This window comes from Trachemys scripta, chromosome 2 (genome assembly GCF_013100865.1).
Source record: "Trachemys scripta elegans isolate TJP31775 chromosome 2, CAS_Tse_1.0, whole genome shotgun sequence".
Taxonomy (NCBI): domain Eukaryota; kingdom Metazoa; phylum Chordata; order Testudines; family Emydidae; genus Trachemys; species Trachemys scripta.
Window position 1 is genome coordinate 13884481 of NC_048299.1, and position 23451 is coordinate 13907931.

The window sequence follows — 23451 nt, forward strand, 5'->3', positions numbered from 1 at the left end:
ACGAGGACTTGCACGGGCAGATTCCTTTTACAGGACTAGGGTCATTAACCCAGCACTTCCATGTAGCCTCACTGACTTTGGTGAGACTCTGAGTGGCCACAGGGATCCACCTCCACAAAGCTCATTGCAGGATTGGGTCACAGACTGAAAGATCTTCAGAACAAAACCTAACCCCTTTATGTATTTTCTGTGACATGCCTATCCCACTTGTGGGTGCCATCAAAATAAACAAACACATACATACATACCCAGTGTCTTGTGTTTTGAAATATGTTCAATCACCCATCTAGGTACCCGTTTTGCCTGATCATAAGACAGTGCATGATTTGTGTAACATCTGGTCTCTGTTCCAGCTACAGGGAATCCATACTGTTCCAGCAGAGACTCTTCCACTGGTTCTAAGGGGGGAAACAAACAAAAAGCGACCCTCAGATGAAACAGGGATTAGAAACAAAAGAGGGAGGGGAATGTCTCTCAGGTTTCTGTATTGAATAACGCTCTATTTGAGTTTAACTGAAAACGTATCTAAGACCAAAAAAAAAAGACACTTAAAAAATAACTCATGTCCACCAGAGACATATCCATGCTTGCCACCAAACTTACGTTAAAGGTCTGGCTGGTGAGTCTTGCCCACATGCTCCACGTTTAGCTGATCGCCATATTTGGGGTTGGGAAGGAATTTTCCTCCAGGGCAGATTGGCAGAGGCCCTGAGGGTTTTTCGCCTTCCTCTGCAGCGTGGGGCACAATTGCTGGAGGATTCTCTGCACCTTGAAGTCTTTAAACCATGATTTGAGGACTTCAGTGGCTCAGACATAGGTTAGGGGTTTGTTGCAGGGTGCATGGGTGAGATTCTGCGGCCTGCGCTGTGCAGGATGTCAGACTAGATGATCATGATGGGCCCTTCTGACCTTAAAGTCTATGGCTCAATGACTGTATGACATTTAGAGTGCAAACCTGTAAGGATAACTCCTCACATTCTAACCCCCGCAATGAAGCCAGGATTCACTCAGTCCCTCACAGAAGCAGGGTTTTACTTCCCAGTTCGACAAAGTGCTTAAACATGAATTTTGCCAGTGCAACCCATGTTGACATTCATACATCAACCTCTGTGGTCCACCAGGGCCTGCGTAACAATGGAGTAGAATCCTCTGCGGTTTATGTACTCATATTTCACCAAGCAGGAGTCTATGTTCATGGACAAGCTAGAACGCTATTCCCACCAAATCATAGTGTCATAAATGGTGTTACTGTCCCCACGGTGTTACTGTCCCCACTGACCCTGCATGCTCCCTTTTCCCTTGGCTTATGAAACTGTAACCTGATTGCAGAGGCCTGGGGAAAAGGTTTAATTACACTCTTAGCTGGTGCAGAATGGTTGGTGAATGCTTTTGGCAGACTGAAATCCTGTTGGAGGTATCTACAGACCAGTTTGGATGCCAGCATCATCAATGCTGTCTGCATCACTGTGGCTTGCTGTGCTCATCACAATCTTTGCAAAACCAGAGGTGAGCCATTTCCGCCTCAATGGACCTATGACAGGGAGGGGCCACTGAATCGGTACCCTCAGCCAGACGGGACACCAACCACAGCTGGAGTTGGATGCACCCAGGCCACAGAAGTCAGGGATGCTTTGTGCTCCCACATTATGGACTTGCACGAACCAATGATGTGATGGGAAAGAAGCTCATTGATTGTGGGGGGGTTTCAGTGCTGGGGAGGGGTGGGGGTTGATTGCCATGCAATGTACTTATGAATGACATGACAACTTATCAAATAGGGGGTTGATTTAAATATGGATTGATATAGCTAACTGTATTGAAGAATATGGTTTGCATATTAATTTCTAATTGTCCTTAATCATGTGTTCACCTTTATTATTTGAAATACACTCCGTAGGATGTGATGCAGTGATAGCAATAAGCTTTCTTGATAAAAAGCTTTATTTATAAATATGTATTTAAAAAGTTCAACTGCCCATTCACCCACTGCCAGGCAGGCCAGCTACCTATTACCACACCAAAACACAAGTAACCACAGAACCTCCTGCCGTTGTATGTCCTCTGGTCCCCCATCCTCTTTTCCCTTCTTTCCCTGTTTGCTGCACACTTGGCATTGGGGGAGATGGTAGAGGTATTGACAGGGGAGGGGAGCAATATAGAGGACTGCATGGAGCAAAGTTGCCCTGCCCAGCTACTCATGAGGCCCAATTGCATGGGCCACCTGCCATGGAGTTTTCCACGCTGTTTCTGGACAACATCTCAAGTTATCACAGAGAGGACTCAGGCTATGGTGTGGGTGATGCAGCAGGAACCGGCACTCTTGCAGCCATTAATGACAGGGCCGGTTCCAGCTTTTTTGCCGCCCCAAGCGGCAAAGCGGGAGGAAAAAAAAAAAAGAAAAAAGAAAAAGATAAAGCCGCGATCGGCGGCACTTGGGAGGCAGCTCTACCACGCCACCTAATTCTTCAGCGGCAATTCGGCAGCGGGTCCTTCCCTCCGAGAGGGACTAAGGGACCCGCTGCCGAATTGCCGCCGAAGATCGGCACGTGCCGCCCCTTTCTATTGGCCGTCGCAGGCACCTGCTTCCTTCGCTGATGCCTGGAGCCGGCCCTGATTAATGATATCAGCTGCTCAAACAGCTCTTTGTGCTTAACTATGTCTGTCACCCTTAGCTGCCTTTCATGTTCCAGGAACTGCAAAGCAAGTGCCTGCTCCTGTGCTGAAACCCTGTTCTCAAGCTGTGCAGCCAGCCTGAGCCTTTCTGCTTGCCTCTTGCCATGCCTTCCCTCTAACCGTAAGTCCCTTTGTCTTTGATACTGGACCTGCTTGTTGGCCCTCTTCAGAGCTTCAACCATAAGTTCATCACAGAAACACTTCCTCTTGGAACGGTCCATGAAGGTACATTGTGGGGAGGGAGGTTATGGGGGCATGGCATTGGGGGAGGGGGCTCCTGATGAGATGAGGGAAGGAAGATATATGGGGGCAGGGCAGTGAGGAGGGTTGTTAGGGGTGCTGATGAGGTGAGGGGAGGTCGGTCTATGGGGCAGGGCAGTAAGAAGGGTTTTGGGGTGCTGATGAGGGGAGGGGAGGTCGGTCTATGGGGGCAGGGCAGTGAGGAGGGTTTGGGGTGCTGATGAGGGGAGGGGAGGTCGGTCTATGGGGGCAGGGCAGTGAGGAGGGTTTGGGGTGCTGATGAGGGGAGGGGAGGTCGGTCTATGGGGGCAGGGCAGTGAGGAGGGTTTGGGGTGCTGATGAGGGGAGGGGAGGTCGGTCTATGGGGGCAGGGCAGTGAGGAGGGTTTGGGGTGCTGATGAGGGGAGGGGAGGTCGGTCTATGGGGGCAGGGCAGTGAGGAGGGTTTGGGGTGCTGATGAGGGGAGGGGAGGTCGGTCTATGGGGGCAGGGCAGTGAGGAGGGTTTGGGGTGCTGATGAGGGGAGGGGAGGTCGGTCTATGGGGGCAGGGCAGTGAGGAGGGTTTGGGGTGCTGATGAGGGGAGGGGAGGTCGGTCTATGGGGGCAGGGCAGTGAGGAGGGTTTGGGGTGCTGATGAGGGGAGGGGAGGTCGGTCTATGGGGGCAGGGCAGTGAGGAGGGTTTGGGGTGCTGATGAGGGGAGGGGAGGTCGGTCTATGGGGGCAGGGCAGTGAGGAGGGTTTGGGGTGCTGATGAGGGGAGGGGAGGTCGGTCTATGGGGGCAGGGCAGTGAGGAGGGTTTGGGGTGCTGATGAGGGGAGGGGAGGTCGGTCTATGGGGGCAGGGCAGTGAGGAGGGTTTGGGGTGCTGATGAGGGGAGGGGAGGTCGGTCTATGGGGGCAGGGCAGTGAGGAGGGTTTGGGGTGCTGATGAGGGGAGGGGAGGTCGGTCTATGGGGGCAGGGCAGTGAGGAGGGTTTGGGGTGCTGATGAGGGGAGGGGAGGTCGGTCTATGGGGGCAGGGCAGTGAGGAGGGTTTGGGGTGCTGATGAGGGGAGGGGAGGTCGGTCTATGGGGGCAGGGCAGTGAGGAGGGTTTGGGGTGCTGATGAGGGGAGGGGAGGTCGGTCTATGGGGGCAGGGCAGTGAGGAGGGTTTGGGGTGCTGATGAGGGGAGGGGAGGTCGGTCTATGGGGGCAGGGCAGTGAGGAGGGTTTGGGGTGCTGATGAGGGGAGGGGAGGTCGGTCTATGGGGGCAGGGCAGTGAGGAGGGTTTGGGGTGCTGATGAGGGGAGGGGAGGTCGGTCTATGGGGGCAGGGCAGTGAGGAGGGTTTGGGGTGCTGATGAGGGGAGGGGAGGTCGGTCTATGGGGGCAGGGCAGTGAGGAGGGTTTGGGGTGCTGATGAGGGGAGGGGAGGTCGGTCTATGGGGGCAGGGCAGTGAGGAGGGTTTGGGGTGCTGATGAGGGGAGGGGAGGTCGGTCTATGGGGGCAGGGCAGTGAGGAGGGTTTGGGGTGCTGATGAGGGGAGGGGAGGTCGGTCTATGGGGGCAGGGCAGTGAGGAGGGTTTGGGGTGCTGATGAGGGGAGGGGAGGTCGGTCTATGGGGGCAGGGCAGTGAGGAGGGTTTGGGGTGCTGATGAGGGGAGGGGAGGTCGGTCTATGGGGGCAGGGCAGTGAGGAGGGTTTGGGGTGCTGATGAGGGGAGGGGAGGTCGGTCTATGGGGGCAGGGCAGTGAGGAGGGTTTGGGGTGCTGATGAGGGGAGGGGAGGTCGGTCTATGGGGGCAGGGCAGTGAGGAGGGTTTGGGGTGCTGATGAGGGGAGGGGAGGTCGGTCTATGGGGGCAGGGCAGTGAGGAGGGTTTGGGGTGCTGATGAGGGGAGGGGAGGTCGGTCTATGGGGGCAGGGCAGTGAGGAGGGTTTGGGGTGCTGATGAGGGGAGGGGAGGTCGGTCTATGGGGGCAGGGCAGTGAGGAGGGTTTGGGGTGCTGATGAGGGGAGGGGAGGTCGGTCTATGGGGGCAGGGCAGTGAGGAGGGTTTGGGGTGCTGATGAGGGGAGGGGAGGTCGGTCTATGGGGGCAGGGCAGTGAGGAGGGTTTGGGGTGCTGATGAGGGGAGGGGAGGTCGGTCTATGGGGGCAGGGCAGTGAGGAGGGTTTGGGGTGCTGATGAGGGGAGGGGAGGTCGGTCTATGGGGGCAGGGCAGTGAGGAGGGTTTGGGGTGCTGATGAGGGGAGGGGAGGTCGGTCTATGGGGGCAGGGCAGTGAGGAGGGTTTGGGGTGCTGATGAGGGGAGGGGAGGTCGGTCTATGGGGGCAGGGCAGTGAGGAGGGTTTGGGGTGCTGATGAGGGGAGGGGAGGTCGGTCTATGGGGGCAGGGCAGTGAGGAGGGTTTGGGGTGCTGATGAGGGGAGGGGAGGTCGGTCTATGGGGGCAGGGCAGTGAGGAGGGTTTGGGGTGCTGATGAGGGGAGGGGAGGTCGGTCTATGGGGGCAGGGCAGTGAGGAGGGTTTGGGGTGCTGATGAGGGGAGGGGAGGTCGGTCTATGGGGGCAGGGCAGTGAGGAGGGTTTGGGGTGCTGATGAGGGGAGGGGAGGTCGGTCTATGGGGGCAGGGCAGTGAGGAGGGTTTGGGGTGCTGATGAGGGGAGGGGAGGTCGGTCTATGGGGGCAGGGCAGTGAGGAGGGTTTGGGGTGCTGATGAGGGGAGGGGAGGTCGGTCTATGGGGGCAGGGCAGTGAGGAGGGTTTGGGGTGCTGATGAGGGGAGGGGAGGTCGGTCTATGGGGGCAGGGCAGTGAGGAGGGTTTGGGGTGCTGATGAGGGGAGGGGAGGTCGGTCTATGGGGGCAGGGCAGTGAGGAGGGTTTGGGGTGCTGATGAGGGGAGGGGAGGTCGGTCTATGGGGGCAGGGCAGTGAGGAGGGTTTGGGGTGCTGATGAGGGGAGGGGAGGTCGGTCTATGGGGGCAGGGCAGTGAGGAGGGTTTGGGGTGCTGATGAGGGGAGGGGAGGTCGGTCTATGGGGGCAGGGCAGTGAGGAGGGTTTGGGGTGCTGATGAGGGGAGGGGAGGTCGGTCTATGGGGGCAGGGCAGTGAGGAGGGTTTGGGGTGCTGATGAGGGGAGGGGAGGTCGGTCTATGGGGGCAGGGCAGTGAGGAGGGTTTGGGGTGCTGATGAGGGGAGGGGAGGTCGGTCTATGGGGGCAGGGCAGTGAGGAGGGTTTGGGGTGCTGATGAGGGGAGGGGAGGTCGGTCTATGGGGGCAGGGCAGTGAGGAGGGTTTGGGGTGCTGATGAGGGGAGGGGAGGTCGGTCTATGGGGGCAGGGCAGTGAGGAGGGTTTGGGGTGCTGATGAGGGGAGGGGAGGTCGGTCTATGGGGGCAGGGCAGTGAGGAGGGTTTGGGGTGCTGATGAGGGGAGGGGAGGTCGGTCTATGGGGGCAGGGCAGTGAGGAGGGTTTGGGGTGCTGATGAGGGGAGGGGAGGTCGGTCTATGGGGGCAGGGCAGTGAGGAGGGTTTGGGGTGCTGATGAGGGGAGGGGAGGTCGGTCTATGGGGGCAGGGCAGTGAGGAGGGTTTGGGGTGCTGATGAGGGGAGGGGAGGTCGGTCTATGGGGGCAGGGCAGTGAGGAGGGTTTGGGGTGCTGATGAGGGGAGGGGAGGTCGGTCTATGGGGGCAGGGCAGTGAGGAGGGTTTGGGGTGCTGATGAGGGGAGGGGAGGTCGGTCTATGGGGGCAGGGCAGTGAGGAGGGTTTGGGGTGCTGATGAGGGGAGGGGAGGTCGGTCTATGGGGGCAGGGCAGTGAGGAGGGTTTGGGGTGCTGATGAGGGGAGGGGAGGTCGGTCTATGGGGGCAGGGCAGTGAGGAGGGTTTGGGGTGCTGATGAGGGGAGGGGAGGTCGGTCTATGGGGGCAGGGCAGTGAGGAGGGTTTGGGGTGCTGATGAGGGGAGGGGAGGTCGGTCTATGGGGGCAGGGCAGTGAGGAGGGTTTGGGGTGCTGATGAGGGGAGGGGAGGTCGGTCTATGGGGGCAGGGCAGTGAGGAGGGTTTGGGGTGCTGATGAGGGGAGGGGAGGTCGGTCTATGGGGGCAGGGCAGTGAGGAGGGTTTGGGGTGCTGATGAGGGGAGGGGAGGTCGGTCTATGGGGGCAGGGCAGTGAGGAGGGTTTGGGGTGCTGATGAGGGGAGGGGAGGTCGGTCTATGGGGGCAGGGCAGTGAGGAGGGTTTGGGGTGCTGATGAGGGGAGGGGAGGTCGGTCTATGGGGGCAGGGCAGTGAGGAGGGTTTGGGGTGCTGATGAGGGGAGGGGAGGTCGGTCTATGGGGGCAGGGCAGTGAGGAGGGTTTGGGGTGCTGATGAGGGGAGGGGAGGTCGGTCTATGGGGGCAGGGCAGTGAGGAGGGTTTGGGGTGCTGATGAGGGGAGGGGAGGTCGGTCTATGGGGGCAGGGCAGTGAGGAGGGTTTGGGGTGCTGATGAGGGGAGGGGAGGTCGGTCTATGGGGGCAGGGCAGTGAGGAGGGTTTGGGGTGCTGATGAGGGGAGGGGAGGTCGGTCTATGGGGGCAGGGCAGTGAGGAGGGTTTGGGGTGCTGATGAGGGGAGGGGAGGTCGGTCTATGGGGGCAGGGCAGTGAGGAGGGTTTGGGGTGCTGATGAGGGGAGGGGAGGTCGGTCTATGGGGGCAGGGCAGTGAGGAGGGTTTGGGGTGCTGATGAGGGGAGGGGAGGTCGGTCTATGGGGGCAGGGCAGTGAGGAGGGTTTGGGGTGCTGATGAGGGGAGGGGAGGTCGGTCTATGGGGGCAGGGCAGTGAGGAGGGTTTGGGGTGCTGATGAGGGGAGGGGAGGTCGGTCTATGGGGGCAGGGCAGTGAGGAGGGTTTGGGGTGCTGATGAGGGGAGGGGAGGTCGGTCTATGGGGGCAGGGCAGTGAGGAGGGTTTGGGGTGCTGATGAGGGGAGGGGAGGTCGGTCTATGGGGGCAGGGCAGTGAGGAGGGTTTGGGGTGCTGATGAGGGGAGGGGAGGTCGGTCTATGGGGGCAGGGCAGTGAGGAGGGTTTGGGGTGCTGATGAGGGGAGGGGAGGTCGGTCTATGGGGGCAGGGCAGTGAGGAGGGTTTGGGGTGCTGATGAGGCGAGGGGAGGTCGGTCTATGGGGGCAGGGCAGTGAGGAGGGTTTGGGGTGCTGATGAGGGGAGGGGAGGTCGGTCTATGGGGCAGGGCAGTGAGGAGGGTTTGGGGTGCTGAGGAGGCGAGGGGAGGTCGGTCTATGGGGCAGGGCAGTGAGGAGGGTTTGGGGTGCTGAGGAGGCGAGGGGAGGTCGGTCTATGGGGCAGGGCAGTGAGGAGGGTTTGGGCTGCTGAGGAGGTGGGGGTCACGGGGGGAAGGGCTCTGGGGCTGGCGGGGCCGGGGACTCCCAAGGCAGAGCGTGCGGCGCTGCGAGCCGGCACTTCCTCCCCCCGCCCCGCTCTTACCCTGCGGCCGCTCGCGAGGGGCCGCCGGCGCGGGGCCGGGCTGGCTGCGGAGGAGCCGTAGCGCGACCAGGCCGGAGGCGGCGGCGCCCAGCAGAGCCCCGCAGACGAAGCCGCCCAGGAAGCGGCGCTTGGCGAAGCGGGCGCCCGGAGTCTCCGCCATGGCCCGGCCGGGGGAAGGAGGCGGCGGCTCCCGCTCAGCGCTGCCCCCTGCAGGCCGGCCGGGGGGGAGGAGAGGAGCGGAGCCGCCGGGCAGCCCCATTAAGAATCGCTTCTTTTTTTTCTAAAAGCTCTGCTGTGGGGTTCAGTTAGGGAAGGGCTCTCGCCTGTGTTATACAGCAGGTCAAAGGAGATGATCGCAAGGGTTGCTTCGAGGCTTGGACTCTGTTATTCTGATCTGCACCATCATCACCCTTGGTGCTAGCCCGAGCAGAGCCAGTTTCCGTTCAGTAAAACACAGTCTTCAGCTCCTACATTTAGTCTTTAACTGATAGGGGTAACCCCGTGAGCCCAAGTAAAGAATGATGCTTAAGAAAAAATGAGGCAAAGCAGGGGCCAGCTGCCAGGCTTTGCTAGACAGAGGTTTACCTGCAAAGATTTCCATTTTCTTTAGATTTTTCAACTGCACCTCTTAACACCTAAGAGCTTTCCAAACGCTAAAAGACATACAAGCTGACTTATGGCAGTTAAGTTCTATCCTCACCCTCTCCTCCAACCCCCAGAAGAAGTAAATTACATGAGAAGTATGGGCATTTTCCAAAGATGCTAATAATTGAGTTCCTGTGTAGAAAAGTACATGGGAGCTGTGATCATCTTTAGATCCTGTAGTAATGAGTTCTAAAGTCTTAGGCCCCATGTGAGAAGCACCCTGGCTCAGGGCTTGTGTACACGACAAAATTAGACTCAATTTAGGTCAACCTACTGCCACCACAGTCATTCAAGCAGGTGTTGGTATCTACATTACCCTCCTTCACTGGAGGAGTGCATCCTCACCAGGAATCGCCACCAACTGAAGTGGGGTATTGTGGGGCACTGACAGCCATGCAGGACTCACAGCTGGAGCCCCCCACCCACCCTGAGGTTACAGGCCCAGCTGTGAACCCAGCCCACTCAATTTCACAGCAGGAAGCCTACCAGCCTTGAAATAGACCAGGGGTTCTCATACTAGAGGTCAGGACCCCTCAGGGGGTCATGAGGTTATTACATGAGGGGTGGTGAGCTGTCAACCTCCACCCCAAACCCTGCTTGCCTCCAGCATTTATAATGGTGTTAAATATATTAATAAGTGTGTTTAATTTATTAGGGGGGGGTCACACTCAGTCTTGCTGTGTGAAAGGGGGCACCAGTAAAAAAGTTTGAGACCCACTGAAATAGACATTCTTGCTATTGGCTCTGGCTCAGAGCAGAGGCACCCAGAGCTCTAGGAGCTCCATGGGGAGCTAGGAGCCCAGGCAACCAGGCTCGCAGCTGGGATCTCCACACACAGCTGAGAGCCTGGGCGCTCAGCACTGGGCAGCCTAGCACCAGGCTCGCAGCTCGGGCTGTCACCCCAAAGTTAGGGGGTGGCTCCAGCTGTGAGCCTCGCTCGGCTCAGGTTCACAGCACAGAGCCTACCAGCAGCAAAACTGACATTCTTGTCAATTCACAGGTCTAACTGTGAATCCCACGCTGCTGACAGAGTGACAGCTGACAGCTAACAGCTGAAGTAAGTAGTGCAGCATCTACACGGATACTGCATCACCCTAACTACACTGGCGTAAGTGCTACGCCTCACGTGGAAGTGTAGCAGGCCACTTACTTTGGCAGAAGCAGCATTCTAGTGTAGCCACTGCCATATTAGATCAATGTAAGCTGCCTTAGGTCATCCTAATTCTGTAATGTAGACCAAGCCTCAGGCACACATAAGCTTGTGCCTCCTGGCAGATCTTTCCATTGTTTCTGAAAAGCAGAGCCGTTGAGAATGGGCTACTCAGTCCTTCAATTCCCAGGTCCTCCAACTGAGGGCCTTGAAAATAAGGATGGAGGGTAAGATTTAATGGGTGCTCTGAAATCCATATTTAGGCATCTAAATAACTGGCCTGATTTTCAAAAATGCTGAATGCGCGGCAGTTGTCACAGACTCCAAATGGGCATGCCAAGTGGAAAGAGGACATGTTCAAAAAAGAATAACTATATCCCCTATATGGACAGAGTAATTTGGTTAAATATTATTTGTGCTGATACTAGTAACCAACCCTCCAAAGGAACACACAACACAACCCAAAGCCATAACTAGAGAACATGTCAGCACTGAGAATCAGACCAGGGTACCTTGCTCAAAATCCTTTTGCACATCCTTTTGCAAAAGAAGCCCTCATCTCACTGAAGTTTTGGTGATATTTAGTTTCTAGCATCATGCTGAGTTACATAAGCAGCACAGAGATTCCAGTTGTCAATGTTCAGCACAATTTCCTTGATGTCTTCCTTCTCCCACCACCGCACCCACCAAGGTGCAAATCAAAGATGACACATGGGGACAAGAGGAAGCTGCAGTTCCAATCCTAGCTCTGATGTCTTGGACAACCACCTCTGTACCTTAACTTCCCCATCTATAATACAAGGGTAGCATGCCGCCCAGGGAAACATGAGTTAATAAATGTTTGCAGAACACTTCAGTGCTAAGGATTAACTGAAAACCATATTTGATGTCCCTTGGTAGCTTATGAGGGCTTTTGTTGGCCAGATACGCTGCTCCTACACCTTATCCCAACATGCTCATGCTGTCCATTTCCATGTATCTTGTCTGGGGACAGTAGGATGGCAAGGAGGCCATAAACAATGAAGATGCTCTGCAATGTATTTTGAAAGCAAATAATTCGGGCAGATGTAAAGAAGAAAAAAAGGCCTTTAGAGATTGCATCAATAAAAGAAGAGCTTAATATTTGTAATTTATTGTTTATTTTCATATACAAAAAGATAAACTTGAAATAGTTCTTTCTAGTTTTTTTCCTCCTATTTGTTGGGGTGTAGCTGCTTCCCACAGGGCAAACACTACATTCATACTGGTTTATTCGGGCACCCAGTGCAAAGCTGAAGCAGCAAAACCCCAACTTGGCAGATCTAATTTCAATCTTGAGACTCATTTCTAAAATACCACAGTAAAAAGGAACAAAGATCCACTGCAAATGTATGAACTATGATACAATTTTCTTTCCAAAACATCTTCATTTCATAACTGCAATACAATGGATGTCTGCTTTAGGCCATTTTATATGTGTATATATCTACCTATCTATCGATACAGATAGATAGATACATATAATATATATAAAAAATCAGCACACTTCAATCCAAAAGGGGTTACAGCAACGAGCTTAACTCCGTATACTTTTTTTCTTTAACAGGATACTTCAGTATAACTTTTGTTAACTCAGTAGTACAAGCTAGCTCTGGTCTACATTTTTAATAGCTACAAGAGTGAAATATAACCTACAACATTTACATTTCACATATCCTGGTAGACAAACAGTATTTTGAGCCAAGGACCAAAAGAATCTTTAAAAATTATTTCACCATCTGATAGAGCTTCCTGTGATTTACACTCAGTTTACTTCTGCAGTCTTCTAAATCATTTACTTAATCTCATCGTCAGAGTTTATTAAATCATTCAAACGAAATCCTGGAGAAACAGGTTACTGCAAACTCTTATGTATATTCTATATATATACAAGTTAAGTAACACAGCGTAATAAGACTTAGCTATCCATCCTAAAACTGATATACACATTTTTCACTAAGCTAGACAAGTCTTAGGATTCTTTATTATTTTTTTTTTTTTATTAACGCACAAATTTAGAAGTAGCTGGTAAAACTGATAATATGACAGTTTAAAATGACAAATGGTTCGGGTGAAATTTCTTTCTGCTGGTGCCAAAACATTTTCAGTTTTGTACTATGCTGTGTTGTTTAACTGTATGTGTCTAAAGTTACATGCAGAAAGCTCTTTCCACAAGAATTGACATCAAACTGTACGTAAGTCAAGTCAACTTTACAGTATAAAATTAGTCAAATTTCACAGAAATGTGAAAAAATATTAACAGGTGAAAGATTAAGCCTTCAACTCTATCATGAGGATCATGCAGAATTCATAAGCAGATATTTCGAACAGATTGACAATGGCATTGTGCGGATTTATGGCATAGAATTAAGATCAAGAAGCACGTTACTCAGGGCTTGTACACATTAGCACTTACTTCAGTATAATTTAAATCGCTCAGGGGTGTGGAAAAGTCCCCCCCCCCCATCTCCTCTGAGCAACGTAAGTTACACTGACCTAAGCGTTGGTATGGACAGTGCTATGTCGGCGGGAGAAGCTCTACTGCCGACCTAGCTACCACTGCTCGGGGAGATGGAGTAATTTATACTGATGGGAGAGCTCTCTCCCGTCATCATAGAGCATAGGCACTAGCAGCGCTACAGCGGCATCGGTACAGCTGCGCCACTGTAGCAACTCTAGCATAGACTAGCAGTAACCATTGCAGTAACCACCTCCTTAAATTCTGAAGGACCAAACAGCTGTTTTTGCCCCATTACATAATTGCATGGAAAGGCCATCAGTGTTCTAAAAAGTATCTTCTGGGAGATTTTAATACTTTGTAAAAGGTGTACCAAGGATTCCCTGTAACCATCAATAGCCACACACACACTTAACACTTACACTAACACTGATGCTTAAAAAAAAAAAAAAAAAAGTAGTCATGGATCACCTTCCTCCCTTTAAATTACTTAATGTTTGGATATGAATGTTACTATTTCATATAGATAAATTGCAAACTATACTGGTGTATCAGGTATCTGGCTAAAATTAAAACAAATTTTAATCCACATTTCCCAAAAACATGACCACTGAGAACATTATAGATTTTTCCATCAGGAAAAACTGGTAGGGCTGCAATTCCCTTCAACCAGACACTGTTATGGAATACTCTGTTAGCGATGAAGCTGATTGTATTAAAAAAACTCCAGGGAAATGAAAAGGTAAAGTCCATTCATATTATAGGGCTCCATCAAGACGCCCTCTGTTATCCAGAGAAAGTTGTTTTGGCTATTACACACCATGGACATCCTAAACCCTTACCACCTAGCCATCTTTTTATAAGTTAGAGGGTAAATTTGCCGCCTAGAAAGACCACTAACTACTACTCAGTTAGGATTTCAAAACGACTCTGTGATGGTCACTGGTTAAGCTTTAGTTCATTGGAATAGTAGAGAAAGTTGAACAAGCTACAGCCGCTGCTTTCCTTTTTACAGAAACAAAATCTACAGAAGTCTTCCCAGAATGCACTGTGGTATACTATAGTTTTACAGCACTAATCTTATCGGAATGTTCTACACTGAGTTTTTAACAACTGGAAATGTCACTGAGCCCTCTGCTTCAGAAAAGGCAAAAACAAATGCAGGAACAGCATTTTAATCACATCATCTGTCCCAATGAAATACTGAAAATCGTAGAAATTAGAAGATTAATAAAGGAAGCACTTTTCTGATAACACCCTCTTGATATATATCCAGCACAATGCCATTAGAGAGCTTTATAGAAGCCCTTTTGGTTTCAATATTGGAAAACGAAAAAGTTTGCTTTTCTTCAGTCCTTGGGGATCTTTTTCATTTATATATATTATATATATAAAAACACCCATATGTAGCAGGGTTCCTGTTTGTGTATGTTACAATATTGTAGTATCAAGGAGAATCCAGATAGCAACACTGTATGAGGTTTGAGGTAATTGGTTCTTGAAATACCTGGATCACAGACTGCATCCAGAAATAACAGCTGGGCAATGAAAAGTGGGTTCTTTTTCAGACAGAAAAAAACAAGTTAAAAATTACAGCAGTTGCTTTTACACGTTAAAAACAAAGGCACAACAGAATAGTGTTACATTTCAGAACTGAATGGACATAACAGAAGTACGAGCTTTCAGTGGAATTGAGGATTACTACTTACTTCGTGGATTATTACTTCAGTTATCGGAGCAGAATTTTAACCTAAATCAGAAGTTTTAGGGAACAATAAGTTCCATGTATTATTGACCAGGCACTTTTTAAAGGTGCTCCAGGAACACATTTATCTACCTTGGTTCAACTGAAGTCAATTCAACAGGGCCAAGATTTTACTCAGGGCATGTCTACACTGCTGCAGCTATGCCGCTTGTGCCTCTTAGTGTAGATACTGCCTATACTGACAGAAGGGGTCTTCTATCATGTACTTAATCCATCTCACCAAGAGCCGGTAGATAGGGCGACAAAAGACTTCTTCTGTCAATGTAGGTGTCTACACCAGGGATTAGGTCAACCTAACTACAGTACTCAGAGAGCAAAAATGTTCACAGCCCCAAGTGGCATACTTAGGTTAATGTAATTTTTACGTGTAAACCAGGGCTCAGAAGACTAATACAGAAGTAGGAACTGCAATTACCAAAGACAGGAACTGCTCAAAGTCTTTCAAGAGTTGATTTTAAAAGGGACACTGTCAGGTCAGCTAGGCCCCATAGAATTGTTGTAGTTTCAGTGAAAACAATTGGTTTGGATTAAAGATGTTTACTGCAATGTGGACATTGTGGCATCAGTAGTGCATGAGACCCAGAAAGCAAAACTGGCGGTAAAGCAATACTGTCCACTCTGTTTATACTGTCCAAGCTAAATTAAATATAAAAAGTGAACAGCCAACGTAAGTAAATTTTAGTTTTTTTTTTTTAAATTCAAGAACACCTTTGATTAGTAACACAGATTAGGAAATTTATAGGATTTTTAACCTGGCAGTGTCCCTCCCACCAGTGCTTTTTAAAAGAACACGAGAAAAAGCATCCCTTACATTGCCAGTGAAATCCAACTTCTGAAAAACAGAGCACTTGTCTCAATATCCTGGAAAAGCCTGACCTGGTTGACATCTCCACTTCGAAAGGAAGGGATTTCTAGAAATTTGTTTTATTGGGTTTCTGCTGGCAACAGTTCCTTAGAGATCATATCATCCATGCATCAGAAGCAGCTGCTATAAATGGACATGTCAGTGAGTAAAGTCAACCCAAGTATTTGGTCTTTGAAATTTCTTAACATGCTGATTTCACAATCCACTGTAGCATCACAGCACATGCATGACAGCACACTGATCACACATGGATATGTGAAAACAGCCTTCTTGGTTAAATCTAAGATGGCCATACAAAAGCAACAAGCCTCTTTTGCAGAAGGGATGAAACTTGCAAGATAACCAATTGAAAATGTACAGTGCGGTCCCCAAAACATGTCCATGTACTTCCAACCTGCTTGTTAAATTGGTTTCAGATTAAATTGTTCCATCCTCTATACTTTGATGTAGCGCAGAGTTAGATTAAAAATTATATATATATTTTACTGTGGTTACACAAAACTTTTCTCCCTTTTCCCTGCAGAAACATATTACATTTTACAAAAATAATTTGTGGTATAAAAGAATAGTCACACAATGTAGAATTTTTGCTTGTATATGTAACTAAAAATATATATTTTTTCAAAAGTAAAAAAGTTAAAATGTTTTTATTTCCCTCTCATTATATAGTCTACTTTTTATTTACAATGTTACCAAACAATATTCTATATGCAAAAGTGATATAGCCGGGGGTGCGTCTTACTTAGTAACTTCTCAACCAAAGTACTACTTGGACAGGACTGCAACATCTGCATGCTCACAATGGTATCAAGCAGTAACTTCTACAATTTAAATTTCTTACTTTCAGAACAAGAGATTAGTTCTTTCTGCCGGAAAGCTGGGTAAACCTCTTGACAGTTTGTCTAGAAGGTAGTGCTATTAGAATTAAATACCGGTATGGGTTTTTCTGTTTAGATGATGTTAGAGGAGAAATCACTACTCCTGGTAAGGGCCTTTATCCTACAAAGTCTGCACATGGGAATTCCCAGCAGGAATTCTGCATCCAATGAACTTCCAGGATCAGTCAGTGACTTCAATGGGAACAGGACTGAGACCTCAGTACCGGGTGAAATGTAACTTGATAATCAGAGAAATGGGAAGGAACATTTGCTGCATCTTGCCCCTGAAACTCAGAGCGAGAGATCGAGCATGCGCACTTGGCATTTCCACAGGTGTAATTCTTATCTAATACTTTTTGTGGGGGCAGGGAGAGGAGCAGAATTTCACCTTACAAGTATGAGAGAAGTCTAAGACACTGCATCTCATACCTTAATAAAAATGACTCTATGGAGACACAAAGGTCCAAACCTGTACGGCTTTTTAAAAAACAACAAACAAAAAAACCCTTTCCAATTTTGGTCTGTATCCTCCTTCACTGATCTCAAACACCACAACTTGGGACTGAATGCAAGTGGGTTTTATACTCATCTTTGGAAATTAAAGCATCTTAGATTAACCAATGATTCCAGGAACTCAAAATATGGAGAGATGCTCTTGACCATTAAAAATTCTTATTCATAGACATAACAAATACAGTGAGGGCCACCTCCTACACTCAAACACTCTCACTGACCTCAGTGGGAGTTTTGCCTGACTATAGAGAGCAGGATTGGGTGGCAAATTACTACTATGATTTAATATAGGGAGTTGTTTAGTACTTCTACAGTGAGAATTGGGCTTACTTAAGGTGTGAGTGGTAGCATGTTTATATTTTTTAAATAAACTATTCAAGAGCATAACGAAACTGCAGGAGGAATTAGTAGTTGACTTTCACCCAGGATGGGTTTAATTTAAAAAAATCATTTACATTAAAATTTCATTCATACTTAGCCAACAATCTGTGGTATCAGTAACACAACAACAAACTCTATGTTTTAGATGGTAATCACTTAGAAGGTTCTATAACATTTTAGGAAGTGATTGTTTCATGGAATTTTAAGCCTCTCTCTAAGAACACAGGTGCTAGAACCACAGTGTGTGTCTTAAAATTCTTATTCTGATCTAGATTGTGATGCCCTAGCTCACACTGAGTGGTACCCTTACCTCACTGACTGCAATATGAAGAAAGGACTCACAAACCAGCCCTCATTAATTTTACAAAATCTTGATCTGATTTGTGGGTGGCTGCTTAGTTCTATTGCAACTGTAGCCCCCAAAATTATTCATATTCTTTGTCTTTTTTTAGTATAGTAGGAAATTGTCACTGGCTTCTGCTAGGAAGTTAAAACAATTTTAAAATCACTTTCTAAAATATGAGTGTCAGAATAGTATATAAGAGACTTGTAAGGGATGACAGAACAAGTCAGCTGTGTTGGTGGCAACAAACTGAATAGATTACTTCTTCGGTAGGTTGCTAGAGATTACCTGGTGATGAGGGCAATATAAAATCTGTACTCAGCATGAATAAATTAAATGCTGCTTATCAAGGACTAATTCACAGCCTTCCTTATAAAATGCACATATATTTAAACATTCATGCAATCCACTAATTTCCAGCCCTGCTACACTGATATTATCATTGTTTTAGCCGATCTATCCTGTATAGACCATTTCAGCTCCTGTAGAATTTCCCAGCTTAAAATGTGAACTCATACTTTAATCAGCCAGATAACTAACAAAGTCAACGTGACAAATTCATAACCTGAGTTAAGATAAAGGCTGATGAAATCCTGGCTCCCCTGAAGCCAAAGGGAACTTTGCCATTGACAATTGCCACCCAGGATGTTTAAAACTAACATTAAACTACGAATTGCAAATTGAGTGATGATGCCCAACAATAAGAGTACATTTTAAATAGGCTGCCATAAAGTTTGTAAATGCAGTGATTACTAGCTTTTCAAAACTGAGAATAAATGGTCAATCATATTCAAAGAGGTGTTGAGGGGAAATGGTTGCAATTGCTTATAACTGCTACACCTGTGGAGGTGCCTTATTGCTATCTTAGGAAATGTCTTTACAACACTAAACAAAATTCCAATGGATACTGTAAAATGACCGTTCAAATGCTGGATTAGCAGTGATGAAACTACTCGCTGGTATTTAGAAACCTGTGCAGTTGATGAGAACCTAAGCATCTACATGAAAAACTTGCAAGTTTAACTTAAACGTGTACACCTTTGTTCAAACTGGGGCAAATTTGTATGTGGACAAGACATCAGGACTTCCTTCTCTGACATACTAACATGCATGCACACACACATTCAGCCCACAATCACATTTAAATGTGAAACTGAACATATATGCCCTGCAGAAACTCCCTCTTACCAGTTACTATGTTATGTTCAGACAATGATCTATAAGGAACTGTAGAGCCAGAGAAGATGCTAGTATCTCACAATCAGTGTTTGGTCAAAGTTGGTATGTCCTTACAGTTCTCTGAAGTAAAATAAGCTACACGTTAAAGAGTTTTTGATTATTCTTCCTCAAAAGAGACTGTTGAGGAAGAATGTCTAATAGGCTATTGAAAATCATATGGCACTTTCAATAAATACTTTAAAGCTTCTTAAATAAATCATGGTGTTTTTTTTAAAGCAACTGCTGTAATAAGCCTGTTTTATCCAGAACACATAATTGTGAAGGAAAAAATCCAGAACAGCACAAAGATCATAATAGTTAAAAGACAGTACAGCTTTTACTTTCCATAACAATCTGGACTGGATCCCATTTCAGGCAAAAACCTAAAAAACTACAGTTTATTCAATCTTAAGTCTTATCTAGAATCCCACCCCAAAGCTTATATCACTCCTTTTCAAAACACTAAACCACATGTACATAAATCTCAGTGCAGAAATGTATTCACAGAGCAAAAGAAAGGCCCCAATCCTGCAAACACTTATGCACATGCTTAACTTCAAGTATGTGAATATTGCCACTGACTTCAACAGAACTACTTGCATGGTTCACTTTAAACACTCTGGCGTTTGTAGCATTGGGGCCAAAGATGTTAACCATCAACTAGGCCAGAATTTTATTACTTTGCCTGTGTTTTTGTCCAGGTTTTCTGAACAGGATCATATTAAAAATCAAAAACATCCACATACACAAATACATTTACATGTGTGCACATATTAATATGCAAATATACATTCAATAACTTGAAAGAAGTATTTAAGATTTTATTTAGACAGACAAGTTAAGGCAACTACCTTACTGTCTCTCCAATATCAAGGACTTTATCCAGGTTTTTAAAGCCATGCTTTTGAGAAAAATAATTTTAATCTATTTTTTCCAGTTGGTAATTTTGTTTGCTTAATAATTTACACCTAGACCAAGATTCCCTGTTGATATTTTATCAGTGACAAAAAAAAATCCCAATTTGTTTATATAATATATATTTTTACATCATAAAAAGGTCATTTGTTTAGGGCTATATTTTGGTATAAAAGCAAATAAAAGTTTAAAAGTTCTGGCAATCAAAGGAGGAAAGATAACTTTCAGTCTAGCAAGACATTGATTTTTGTATTGATGTTATGTTCTGAGAAAAAGTAAAATTATTTAATAAAAAGATGTACTGTCCTTTCACTGAAACAGACCAAACACAAAATGGAAACAGCTTCACAAACAAGAGTGAATAATGCCCAGATACCTTATATAGGCAGTTATTCTACAACTGTATACAGTTATTTACAATGGTGCTTTATAAAACAAAAAATGGTAGCACTTCCTAAAAGATTTTGGAACTTTTTTTCTTTTTTTTCTTTTTTTAAAACTCCCTTGTCATAAAAGCCAACTTACATTAAAATAGACTTACTACAAGACAACACAACTAACAAAATATATAATAAAACTCATACAAGTAGAAAATTCTGAGGTATTTCTGGTTTGAGGTGGTCTGTGGTCATGAAGTTTTTTTAATTTTTTTTTTTTTTTTCAGTTTAAACCTCGGAAGCCACGTAACGTCTTGTGTGTGTGTGTGTTTTGTTTTTTAAACATTGCATGTTTTGCAAATTAAAAAAATATTTAAATGTTGAATCAGCAGCATTAGGAACATTCACTGACTAGAGCAAGTTTTATGGCATACTAGAGTAACGGTATTTTAGAATATGCACCACTTTAAGACAAAAGAGTTTAGTCACAGATAAAGAGAAAGCTGAGTCAAAGAAATTGGTTTAACAGATTCTATGGTTAATGCTAATGCTGCTCTGTTACCTCCCTATATTCTGCAATTGTACAATTCAAATGCTTCTTGGGTGCGTCTGCCTGCCACTGGCCCAGGTAATTTTTTCCCCTCCAGTTAAAAAAAGGCCTTTCTACAGAGCCAGAAATCATACTTTTCTTCTTTTTAATCACCTGCACTGGTAGCTTGGGCTAAGCAGTTATCCAGCCCTGAGGCCTTATTCCCTGAACTGCTACTGTATTTAAAGCAAGATATAAAATGCTTTCAAATCTCCCAGTACTTTACAGAGAGCTTCTGAGAATACGCTGTTATCTCTCTCAATTACACTGCTTAAAAGCAACTTTTTCCAATTCTTACCTGGAGTTTTAAAAATATATATATACCTATGGTTTGGTTTTGTTCTTTTAACACCCAAGCCTGAGATACTGGGGGAAGTAAGAACTAGTACCTTGCTTATCCCATTGGCTCATTGACCCAACTTTCTCGATATGCTGCGATGATAAATACTCTGCCTCAAAAAAGTTCTTCCCCTCATTAACTGGTTACCTGAGAAGTAGCTCCATAGCAAATGATGTTTCTCCAAATACTGCAAAGTCCAACATCACTCTCCCCTTCTCCTATACTAAACACCCCCCCTTTAATTTTACCATCAAAGAGTTAACATTCTCTTCCCAGCTTCTTGTGTTTTTTCCCGTTACAATGACACCCGTTAAATCCGTAAAAGACACATCTGCTGTTTGTTTCTTTTTGAAGCTCACTGTCTAAAAAAAAGAAAATAGGGGAAAATAATCCTTTTGAGGAAGGTGTAATCTTATGTAACAGTCTTAAGTTTCCTCCAAAGTTTGCAGCATTGCGTTTTCTAAGATGGTACGTGGTTTTCCTTTATGTCAGAGATGCTCTGTGTTGATGACAGACCGATGAAGAGAAACCCAGAAAACTGAATTAAAAAAAAAAAACACAACTGAAGTGAGTTTGTTGAGGTTCTGAGGTACCTGCACCTTTTCTGCATTCATTAGTCGGCACCTGAATGCTTGCTGAGATGTCTTTTTTTTTTTTTTTTTTTTAATACAGTAGAGCAATGTGCTGGTAAAATTGATCCAATCCAAAAAAAATAACAACAACAATAATAATAATAATAAAAAGTCAAGATAAAATAGCAGCTGCATTCATGTGTTTGTTGGGTTTTTAAACTTTTTTTAAATCCACTGAGTCTGGAAAGACAAAAGTGAACCAGGACTTAGATACTAGACTCTTTGGGTGGCAAGTCCACATTGGTGACAGACGTCACGATGGAAACGAGGCAGTCCGAGGTAGTGCTGTTTACTGATTTTCGGATCTGAGAAATGCGCTCCTCGACACAGCCTGCCGAAAGCCGAGCCTCTGCATCGTGGTCCCAGCATTCTTCAATCGTAACACAGAGCTGTGCCAAACCCTGTAGAGTCAAGAGGAAACACACATTTAGCAAATGGATTCTCGCTGAAATCTTGTTTGTAGGGGGAAGAGAGGGGGGTGGCATGTTGAGCAGCACACACAGCCTGGCAGCAGATGTAGGAGAATCTGGGCTCAGCCCTTTAACAGAAAATCCTATGGGCTTGCATACAAGAACGGTTAGTTTGTGGCAAGACAGGGTGTAAATTTACCCCTCACTAGTCTGCTGTGGACCCTGCTGCTGCACACTAAAAGTTTCCTTAATGTGCTTTGAGCTACCCTGCTTTAAAGCGGGAGCCGATCAAAGCACACTAGGAAACTCCTCATGCACAGCAGAGTCCGCATAGACACTTAGAGCGCAGCAGGCTAGTGTGAGGTAGATTTACTCCAAGTCCTTCTATTGTCCCTATGTCAGTATTGCCAACACTAGGTTCTCAAAAATCCTGAGTTAGGCCTCAAAATATTATAAGATTACTTTACAAAAAGTTGTGTGTTTTTTTTTTTAAATAATTTACTTAAGTTCTTTGTCTTATGGGTTCTGAGCCTTTAGGGTGCACTCGGATCAAGCTTTTTCCTACAAACACAAAGGCTAGAATCTTTTTTTTTTTTTTTTTTAAATCAAAGCAGAGATTCTCAACTAATCACTTCATTCCAGGAACAGGAATTTTAAGAAAAAGAAAACAAACAGCAAATACTGCAATATTTGAGATAATAGCACGAGAGTTGGCAACTTTGTTACAAGTACCATAAAACTTATCTTCCTAAAGAAATACTGCTTCCTTTGTATGGGTAAACTGTTATGTTATGTATTCTAACTGTATATTTGTGTGTGTGTGTGTGTGTGTGTGTATTATATTATTATACAAGTCATCCTATAAAATTACTGGATTAAACACCCCACCTTCTATACAGCTAAATGCAGGTTATTGATAATCTGAATTTTATCCAATTTTGAATAAATCAGGATTCACCCATATATTACAACAACAAATGTCCCTGATTTTGGGAAAAGCGACGAAGAGCCCTGTGGTACCTTATAGACTAACAGACGTATTGGAGCATAAGCTTTCGTGGGTGAATACCCACTTCGTCAGATGCATGTAATGGGAAATTTCCAAGGGCAGGTATAAATATGCAGGCAAGAATCAGTCTAGAAATAACGAGGTTAGTTCAATCAGGGAGGATGAGGCCCTCTGCTAGCAGTTGAGGTGTGAACACCAAGGGAGGAGTTGCTTTTGTAGTTGAAAGCTCATGCTCCAATACGTCTGTTAGTCTATAAGGTGCCACGGGACTCTTTGTCGCTTTTTACAGATCCAGACTAACATGGCTACCCCTCTGATACCTGATTTTGGGGAAACAAAGAATTTAAACCACCCGAGACAATGGCAACAATGTATTTAGCTTCTTAGCTAGTGCACGGGGACTGAACAGCTCAGCGACTGAGCCTTTTACCTTTAGGCCATCATTTTTAATTCAGCACGGGTAACTCATCTGACAGTTCACTGGCTCGTGTGCAATGACTTGGAGGTCTCAGTTCAATTAGTGGACAGGTGTCCAAAGCACAAAAGACTTATCGCTGTAATTAGCACCTT

General features: G+C 46.6%; 2 protein-coding genes across 2 annotated transcripts in view; both read right to left on the reverse strand.

Annotated features, from left to right (window-relative positions):
• EXOG (exo/endonuclease G) overlaps nucleotides 1-8547 on the reverse strand; it is a 42939-nt gene extending 34392 nt beyond the window's left edge. The window contains exons 1-2 of the mRNA XM_034759945.1: nucleotides 8376-8547; nucleotides 249-398 (exon numbers count right to left, since the gene is read on the reverse strand). Of these exons, the coding sequence (XP_034615836.1) occupies nucleotides 249-398; nucleotides 8376-8535 (310 nt within the window). The 5' untranslated portion in view covers nucleotides 8536-8547. The remainder of the gene's footprint in view (nucleotides 1-248; nucleotides 399-8375) is intronic.
• Nucleotides 8548-11286: 2739 nt separating this feature from the next.
• The window catches only part of ACVR2B (activin A receptor type 2B), a 166486-nt gene continuing 154321 nt past the window's right edge, over nucleotides 11287-23451 (reverse strand). The window contains exon 11 of the mRNA XM_034759946.1: nucleotides 11287-21863. Coding sequence (XP_034615837.1) covers nucleotides 21669-21863 — 195 coding nt within the window. The 3' untranslated portion in view covers nucleotides 11287-21668. The remainder of the gene's footprint in view (nucleotides 21864-23451) is intronic.